This window comes from Quercus lobata, chromosome 8, assembly GCF_001633185.2.
Source record: "Quercus lobata isolate SW786 chromosome 8, ValleyOak3.0 Primary Assembly, whole genome shotgun sequence".
NCBI classification, from domain to species: domain Eukaryota; kingdom Viridiplantae; phylum Streptophyta; class Magnoliopsida; order Fagales; family Fagaceae; genus Quercus; species Quercus lobata.
In genome coordinates, this window is record NC_044911.1 from 4,957,006 (window position 1) to 4,967,018 (window position 10,013).

General features: G+C 32.6%; 1 protein-coding gene and 1 pseudogene across 1 annotated transcript; both read left to right on the forward strand.

The window, feature by feature from the left end:
* Nucleotides 1-3,518: 3,518 nt before the first annotated feature.
* LOC115957575 (serine acetyltransferase 1, chloroplastic-like) lies at nucleotides 3,519-5,076 on the forward strand. Its single transcript, XM_031075858.1, has one exon. The coding sequence runs from the start codon at nucleotides 3,663-3,665 to the stop codon at nucleotides 4,797-4,799; it is 1,137 nt and encodes a 378-aa protein (XP_030931718.1). The 5' UTR covers nucleotides 3,519-3,662; the 3' UTR covers nucleotides 4,800-5,076.
* A 1,515-nt stretch (nucleotides 5,077-6,591) lies between these two features.
* On the forward strand, nucleotides 6,592-9,319 carry LOC115956166 (annotated as a pseudogene).
* The last annotated feature ends 694 nt before the right edge of the window (nucleotides 9,320-10,013 follow it).

The following is a 10,013-nucleotide window of genomic DNA, read 5'->3' on the forward strand; positions in this document are numbered from 1 at the left end:
TGGTCCCCAGTTGTGAAACGTGTTGAATCCTTACAATCTCCAATCTGTAATCTTCAATCATCTTCATCTATAAATGATCCAATCCTTATAATATTTACCCTTTCCTTTTTTAAATTTATCGTGTAACTTGTGCTATGCACTATTTTATATTCTCTGCGTGAACGCTAAGGCAAATCGTCTTGGTAGAACTTATTTTGCTGAAATTGAAAACTGAAAATACTATAGCGAAATATTTTTTAAATATGTGAATAGTACTGTAAAACTCATTTTTAATGAAAAAGTTGCTGAAAGATATAATTTGTGAGATTTATAAATAGTATACGGAGCACTGTTCACAATTGACTTGTCAACCATTGCGGGCTAAAAAAAAAAAAAAGAAAAACAAAATGCACTACAGTGCAAACGTGGATGTGGGATAATCTCTATCCAAACATATACTAATTGTCCTTTTCTCTTTTGCCTATCAAGCTTTTTTTTTTGGTATGAACTATCAAGCCATTAATTATTATTGTACTGGTTTGTTCTTACTCTTTTAGTGCGTGTTTGAGAAGCGTTCTATGTCTGTGTTTGTGCTTATCGCTGAAAAAATATAGGCCTCATGGCACTATTTAGATCCATAAAGGTCCTCCAAACATAAATTTTAACATAAATTTGAGTTTTACAGCATTATTAACATATTTAAAAATTATTTTACTATAATATTTTTAACAATAAATTTTCAATTTTTAACAAATAAACGGTATTTAAACACATCTTTAGATGAAAAAGAGTACTTGTACTTGTTCATTCGTGGTATTGATCCAGATTTTTTTTTCCTGGATAAACATTGACAAACATTAATGTCTTTACCCGAACAATTTCATGGAAGTATAAAGTGAATACAATCCATTCAACTGCATTGAATCTCATAAGAATGTCAGAAGATGCCAATTTTATTTTTATCACTAAATCGTATCTTAATGGTTCTATGACTTCTATCTACTATGGCACTATTTACATACCCATAAAGGTCATCCAAACATAAATTTTAATATAAATTTGAGTTTTACAGCACTATTTACATATTTAAAAATTATTTTACTATAGTATTTTAAACAATAAATTTTTAATTTTTAACAAATAAACGGTATCTAAACATATCTTTAGATGAAAAAGAGTACTTGTACTTGTTTGTTCGTGGTATTGATCCAGATTTTTTTTTCCTGGATAAACATTGACAAACATTAATGTCTTTACCCGAACAATTTTATGGAAGTATAAAGTGAATACAATCCATTCAACTGCATTTAATCTCATAAGAATGTCAGAAGATGCCAATTTTATTTTTATCACTAAATCTTATCTTAATGGTTCTATGACTTCTATCTACTATTTACAAAGTCCAAACCGTTATTTTTTTTACTTAAAAATCCAGAGTCCAAAATATAATACCTTCTTATCTATGTAGATATTTTTAAATATGGTCCATGATCCACCACCTTAAAAAATGCTAACATTAATTTAGAGCAATTCTAAAGACATAAAATTAAATATATTTTTAACTGGAGCATTATTGGAGCATGGGTTTTAATTGGCTCAATTAATTAAATATATTTTTTTCTTAAAATTATTTAGTCCATGTGGATTAGGAAGTTTCATTTTCATGTGGATTGTGAAGGTTTTTTTTTCTTTTGTGTGAGAAGGGAGTGTAGCGCACTTAAACACTAGGTACCTAACAACTTTTCAATGGGATCATAAGTTTTTTATTTTTTTATTTTTATGGAATGAAGAACACGGGTGATTTCAGATTTTTTTTTTCAAGGTGGTTATTAAGAAACTTAAATTATACAAAATTTAATATAAAAAAAAAAAAACTTCATATATTGACGAAAAAAAAAAAAAAACACGCAAATACATAGAGTCTTACAGTTTCCTTTTATGAATTTTCTTAATTTCAAATTGTTACATAATAGTCTCATTATCAATATTGCGAGCTACGTCTTTTTCAAAATTTTAGTTAAATAAAATTTTTCTTAGACTTTTTCTTTTTGCCTGTAGAGACCTAATATATTGTTAAAGGGGCCTAAATTTAAGGAAAAAGTTTGGTAAAAAACTTAGTTATAACCTAAGGATACATCTCACACTAAACAAATTAACTTCATTACATATTTTGAAAATTTAATAATTGAATTGTATGTTTTTTATGTTCTTAAAACACATGTCAAATTTCATGTCAATCAGATTTTATTTAGTATTTGATCCATAAACTTATTTTTAATGTATAATTTTAGACTACTAAAACTTGAAATTTAAACATTTTATTGATGTGATAGTTATTGATCTTTGATCTTCATGGAGTTTTGCAAGTATGAAGGATATAAGAAAAAAAAATGTAATCTAATAGTGAATTTGACAAAATTCACATCCAATAAAAAAATATTGAGTGGAGTTGTAACTTTAGTCTACAAAACTACAATCAAGTTTATTGCCAAATTTTGTCTAGAATTTGATTATGTTGGGTCTAAAAAAATTTAGAGTGGTCACAAATTTTTGTTTAATGATAAAAAAATCATAAATTTTTAAAGTTTATATATAAAATTCCAAGTCAGGGTGGTCTTATGATTACCTTGGACAAAATGTGGAGACGCCCTTGATGAAAAATATGATATCAAATAATGTCTTTACCAAAAAGAAGTTTATTAATGTTTTGAATAACACATTATTATGTGGATGATTAGCTCTCTCTCTCTCTCTCTCTCTCTCTCTCTCTATATATATATATATATATATATCTCTCTCTCTCTCTCTCTCTTTCTCTATATATATATATATATGGTTGGGTTTAAGTTACACTTGGTATAACTCTAACCAATGTTAAATAATCTAATAACTTGTTATTGAATTTATATTTTAAAAAATCCACTATTGGATTACATGTTCTATATGTTCTTAACACGCATACTAATCAGTTTTATTTATCATAAAATCTATAAAATCATATTTTATACATTATTTTAAACTACAAAAACTTGAATTTAAACAATTAATTAGTGACATGATTATTAATATTTAATCATTTTAAAATTTTGCAAACATGAAGAATGTACAAAGATAATGTAATTCAATAGTAGATTTGTTAAAATTCACATTTAATTAAAAAAATATTGGGTGATATAACATTTTTTAAAGTTATACTAAGTGTAATTTAAACCTAATCCATATATATATATGGAGAGAGAGAGAGAGAGAGAGAGAGGTGGGATCGAACCTAGATCACTTATTCAAGTTCAAAAAACTTTATTAATTAAACCAACTAAAACTTATAATATTAGTTTTATATAAATTTATTATTGACACTATTTTTATTTTACACCAATTAATTACTCCATAAAATACTTTTAAAAATGTTTATATTTTTTTCATAATAAAAAAAAGGAAAAGAAAAAGATGGTCCACGATTTTGGTAAAGCACTGAATGCCTTCCTTTATTTAAACCGCGTGGTTTCCTCCACAATTCCAAACCTCTCTCCTTCTCAAAAAGAAGGAAAAAAAAATTTCAAACATCGCTCTCTCAGCCGAATATCCTGTTATCCACACGAATAAACCTTATTGTTAATATTATAATTTTATTACTGTTTTAATAATATTCATAAAATTTTCTCGGGAAAATTTTTTCATTTTCCATGAAAGGTCTTATCCTCCAAGCTCGCTACCTGTCCCTTTCAGTTTCTTTATATAACAAAGCCGGCCCTTCACTCTCAGCCCCAAATGCTATCTCACCTAGCTTTCTTTCTCTCACAAGTCTCCCAAGATTGAAACAGAACACAATGGCCGCTTGTATTGGAGCCTCAAGAACTGCCCTAACCGAAACCAACCCACTTTCCTGCGACCCAAACAAGTCCCAAATCGAAGACCAAACTTACAATTACGTGAAATTTAGCCGACCCAGTTGCGCTGATCGTGTTTCCTATGTACCCTTTTGCCCAGACAGGTCAAAGACCATGGAAGAGGTTGATCTATGGCGGAAAATGCAAGAGGAAGCTAGGTACGATGTGGAGCAAGAACCGGTATTGTCAAACTACTATTACAATTCCATTTTGTCACAGGGTTCATTGGAAAGGGCGTTGGCCAATCATCTTTCAATGAAATTAAGCAATTCTAGTCTTCCTAGTGGTACTTTATTTGATGTTTTCCAAGGTGTTGTTGTAGAGGGTAAAGAAATTATGATGGCTGTGATGGATGACCTTAGAGCTGTGAAAGAGAGAGACCCAGCTTGTGTGAGCTATGTGCATTGTTTCTTGAACTTTAAAGGGTTTCTCGCTTGTCAGGCGCATAGGGTGGCACATAAGTTGTGGTCACAAGGTAGAAAGGTGTTGGCTTTGTTGATTCAGAATAGGGTGTCTGAGGTTTTTGCGGTGGATATTCATCCAGGTGCAAAGATTGGACGTGGGATATTGTTTGATCATGCAACTGGTGTTGTGATTGGTGAGACTGCTGTGATAGGGAACGATGTGTCAATCTTGCATAATGTGACATTAGGAGGGACTGGGAAGGCGTGTGGGGATAGGCACCCAAAGATTGGAGATGGGGTGTTGATAGGTGCAGGGACTTGTATTTTGGGGAATATTAGGATTGGGGATGGGGCTAAGATTGGAGCTGGGTCTGTTGTGGTAAAGGATGTGCCAGCAAGGACAACAGCAGTTGGGAACCCAGCTAGGTTGATTGGAGGAAAAGACAACCCAATTAAGCTTGATAAGATTCCTAGTTTGACCATGGATCATACTTCACATATATCTGAGTGGTCTGACTATGTTATCTAGAGGCCTAGCTAGTTATCTCAGTCTTTTTTTTTTAATTAATAAGTTTCTTTTGGCCTTTTTCTTTAGTTTCTTACAAAAAAGCGGCTTCTTTGTTTGTTTTATAAGTGAGAATGGAAGTTCTCCTATTGGCAAACAAGAGTGCCTTGAAAGTTGAAGCTATTACATATTTGTATGTTAAGAAGCTGTCTTGTATTGGTAATATTGCAAATTGCCATGACTGTTGTGCTACAATACAAAAATAATTTGATGCTTATTATGGGATGATTTTCTTGCTAAATTTATGCTTTTTATATATTTATTTGTTTTATGATCAGGATGTGTTTTTGTGAATTCAAAAGTTAGGCCACTAAGTTAACCCCAATGGGTAGCATAATTAGCTAGGGATCATGCCTCATGAAGATGAGGTCAATAGTTTGAATTAGGCCACTAGGTCATTGTATTTATAGTAGATATTGAGTGATTAAGTTGTTCTGTTACTGAGATATGCTTTTAGCAGGCATTTAATCTCTGTTTGTAAGTTGCTGATCTCTATTTCTATGCTTGTGGCAGTCATTTTATTACTGTTTGTAAGTAGTAGATCACTCTCTAAAGGAAGATTACCCTATAATTGAGAAAACAGAAAGTAGATTGGCAAGAAAAAGGGGAAGAAATAAAGGAAGTTCCTCTTTGTATTTGTAGAGGAAGTAGTCCTGCTTTACTTGTGCCAAGTCCAAGTTTTCACTCTTCACCATCAGGATTGAAAATTTTGGAGAAAGGTTTGGGCTACATACTAGGTATTTGGATACGATTTTGATTAGGATATAACTGAAGATGATTACTACATTGCTGCACCAAAAGGGAGTGCTGTAATTGTTTAGATTTGACAATCCTTGTATGAGAGGATATGGTTGTCTTACCACCTGTCAAAATTAAAGTAAAAAATATGTAACTATAAGCTGCAGGGGAATGCAATTACTATAGTTAATATGGTTGAGAGAATGTGGAACAGAGGTACTTGAAACAGAGAAGATATGGTGGGATTATACTTGCATTTAGGTGTTTTTTTTTCTCCAAAAGGGGAAGAATAACATGCAATTACCAAGAAACAAAAGAAGAGTGTGAAAGACGTTGCAGAAAATGAAAAGTTCTGCTATGTTTGTTATAGGGCTACCTGAGTTGATTGTCAAGGTTATGCGGAGGAATTGGAAGAACATTATGTGGAAATGTATGACAGGATTTGAAAATTATGCTGGCTTGAGAATCATTAAGTTTATGCCAGTCTTTTAACTTGTTTCTTGAGGGTGGCTCTAAGTTATGAGTTGCACTTGAAAGTCCAATATATCAAGGGTTTACTAATCTACTTTTAGCATAGTGTGTAGCCTATTTGTGCAGAAATAAATCTATAACAGAATTCATCACCTATTTGCTTCCATTATCTTTTTATAAAGAAATCTTTTAAATTATTGAGATTTGGCTTCTAAGCACAACACGAAACATATTAAAACATTGAGTACTCAATCTAATTCTACACGGATGAACATTAATGATGCATGTCAGGACAAGCACTTTTGAGGCAAATTTTGCAACGACATATTATCTATTCTAGTTTCTTTCACATTTTTTCTTTTTCTTTTTTCGTAAGCGGTTCATAATTTAAAAAAAAAAAAAAAAATGAAGCTTATGCAAATGAATTAGTCATGACACCAAATGGTTTTGAGGAATGTCAATGATTCCGATATTTTCATTCTTAACACATCAGAAAAAGTTGATTTCCTTTGAGAGTCCAATTATTTTTTTCCTGCCTCTGAGACTCATGGCAAGTTTGGAGGGTCATTCAAGGGAGAAATACTTTATAGCCAGCAAGATCACTTCCAATTGCCTTCTTTGTAATTCCTGCAGTTTCCATCACAGCATGCCATTGCAGCTGGTCTCTCCATCAACAGTACAAGAGTAGCATATCACCGATTAAAAAAAAGGTTATTCAAACATTCATTTATTATATTGTTTAAGTGACATCGATCATATTACTGTCACATCAGTTTATAAGTTTTTTGTTGTAAAATTTGTATTAGTTTTAGCATTTTTCATTCACTTAATGGAGATTAGGTTGCATTTCTATTAATTCATATATATATATATATATATATATATTTTTTTGGGGGGTGGGGGGGAGAAAATGCTAATTGTACTATAAATTTTATTACAAAAAGCTTACAAACTGATATGGCAATGAGGTGACACTTCAATAAAAGAATAAACGAATATTGAATTTCTTCATGTGATTAGTGACATGTGTGATTAGGACTTGTAATGTATTACTATAACTCTAATATTTTAGACTTTGGGGAAAAAATGTACACCTAACTCACATTTAAAATTAAAATTAAAAAAAAAAAAAAAACTTTACTACCCCATATTTGGGGGCCTTTCCATGTTAGGGGGGGCCTTGGGCCGGCCCTGTTCCCCAACTTAGTTTATAATTCATAATTGCCAAAGACAGAGAAGCCATACAAAGCAAAACTACACTGGGTGGATTCAATAGAAATGTTCACATGAAATTTATTGTTTCTTATAAACTTATTCAGTATATAGTTATCTTGAAGAATGTGTTATTATGCAACATGGGATGGCCCCCACTTCCCTTAATAAAAGGATATATATTAAAAGACAGATGAAGTTCATGTTATCAGACCAAACACAACATTACTGCGAACAAGGAAACAGAGAAACCTACGACATCAAGTAAAAACAAAGTAGCAAAAGACTCTTATGTACATAGAATCTGACTATATGTGATACCAATTTCTAGATGTGGCTTATACCAATTTTTGTCTTTTAATCATTTCTAACGAACCTTTGAGTTAAATTAATCAATAGTAAGCTATTTTGGACTTTTATCAACCTAAGTTCTTAGTATTAGAACCATGATTCGATATCATTCCACTTGAATACGGTACTTCCAGCCGAAAGAGAATCTCCCATGATACATGCTCCTAGGCTAATCAAGATGCCTAAAAACTTACATAAAGTGCATTCAGTTTCAATGTTAAACTCATTTCACTTTCTCTAACTTCTCCATTTTCTTTCTCAAAAGAAAAATACTTCTCCATTTTCTTCATGGAGCTCCAAGCCCCCTCCTTTCCTGTCCTCCTCACTTTCTTCGTTCTTGTCTTCATGTTTCTGAAAGTAGTGTAGACATACAAAACCAACAACTTGAAACCAAAGCTACCCCCGGGACCACGGAAGCTACCTATCATTGGAAACATGCTCCATTTAATTGGCTCTCTACCCCATCACTGCCTGAGAAACTTGGCCAAGATGTATGGACCCTTGATGCACCTACAACTTGGTGAAGTTTCCAATGTTGTTTCTTCAGCAGAAACTGCCAAAGAGGTCATGAAAACCCATGACATCCTCTTTTCTAGCAGGCCTCATCTCCTTGCTCCAGATATCATGTCTTACGGTTCTACAGGCACTGCTTTTGCACCATATGGAGATTACTGGAGATACCTGCGGAAAATTTGCATAACGGAGCTGCTAAATTCTAAACGTGTGCAATTATTTCAATCTATCAGGGAAGAAGAGGTATCCAATTTAATTTGTTTTATCTCTTCAAATGCTGGATTACCAATCAACCTCAGTGAGAAATTTTTTTCCTTGACATTTGGAATCACTGCAACGGCAGCCTTTGGCAAGAAATGCAAAGACCAAGAAGCATTTATTACACTAGCTAAGGAAAATTTAGAGGTGGCTGGAGGCTTCAGTGTTTCAAATGTGTTCCCTTCCCTTAAATTTCTTTATGTAGTCAGTGGATTGAGACCTTAACTAGAGAAAATTCATCAAAAAATGGATAAAATACTTGAGAACATTGTCAATGAGCATAAAGTTAGGGAGGCAATGACAAAGACTGGCAAGGGAAAAGCAGATGATCTGGTTGACGTTCTACTGAATCTTCCGGAGCATGGTGAGCTTGAGTTTCCTTTAACATCCAACAATATTAAAGCGGTTATCTTGGTTCGTATTTTTCTTCCTGCAACATACTATGTGAACAAGAAATCTTGTCTACTTTATGTAAGTATGTAACAACATTTTTTCATGTTTTCTTGTTCTCACAAAGCAATAAGCCGATATGCTCCCCAAGTTATTATCTGCCAGAAAGAAAAGGGCTGCCTGTTCTCTTCTATAATCCCTTCTGCTATATGTACAAAAAAAAATGTTTGATCATCTAACTCATGAATTTCTAATTTCAGGACATTTTCATTGCCAGTAGTGAGACATCATCAACAACTGTAGAATGGGCAGTGTCAGAAATGCTGAAAAGCCCGAGTGTGATGGAAAAGGCATAAGCAAAAGTGCGCCAAGTTTTTGGTTGAATTTCATCCCAGTCATCATGGGTCGAATTTTAGATCTGGAATTTCTGAAGTCGTAGATCTCAATAGATCGAGCTTGTGTTGAGCTTCTCCATTAAACTTCAATAGCAGCATCTGTCGAGCTTGTGTCGAGACTTTAATGAAACAATTTTTCTTCACTTGTTTCTCGGATCGACCTTCATGTCTTTAATAATACCATTTCATATGCTTAAATAACATACTTCTTGATACATTAAACTCAACTTAGATCTACCCAATTACAAGTAAAGTGTATTCTGTCAAAAAATTAACCAATTATATAAAAAATATGACCCTAACAGATATCACTATGGTCTTGTGAAGGTTAATCATAAGGGTGTGTCAAGGATAGTTACTGAACCATTATAGGCAGCCAAATTCGTAATATTAAAAGGAAAGCTCACGCCATTGTGAGTTCCTCGTGGATTGAACGATGCAACTCAATATTGCCATCCTTGACATGGGCTTGGTGTGGAGACTGGAGAGTGGGAGTAGCCACCTCGTTTAGTCATAGACGCAGACTTGGATGCCTTGTTCAGACTCCAGAGGGCTAACAAACATGATGTTTTTTGTGCTAATTCTAATATATATATATATAAAACATAATGTTTGATTGTTTGTCGACTGTGACCAACTTGAAATTGACTTTTTAAATTTGGCATCTTATATTTTGTAAGTCATGATTTGTCTATATATGTTAAAAACCACTAAATAATAACATATTTTCGGAATTTATGTCTTCAATTATTAAATATTCAGTATTCACCCTTTCTAATTTATTTTCGGCTAAATTTCAAAAGTAACTTTCTAAATTTCACTATATTTCATTTCAGTCTTTTAAGTTTGT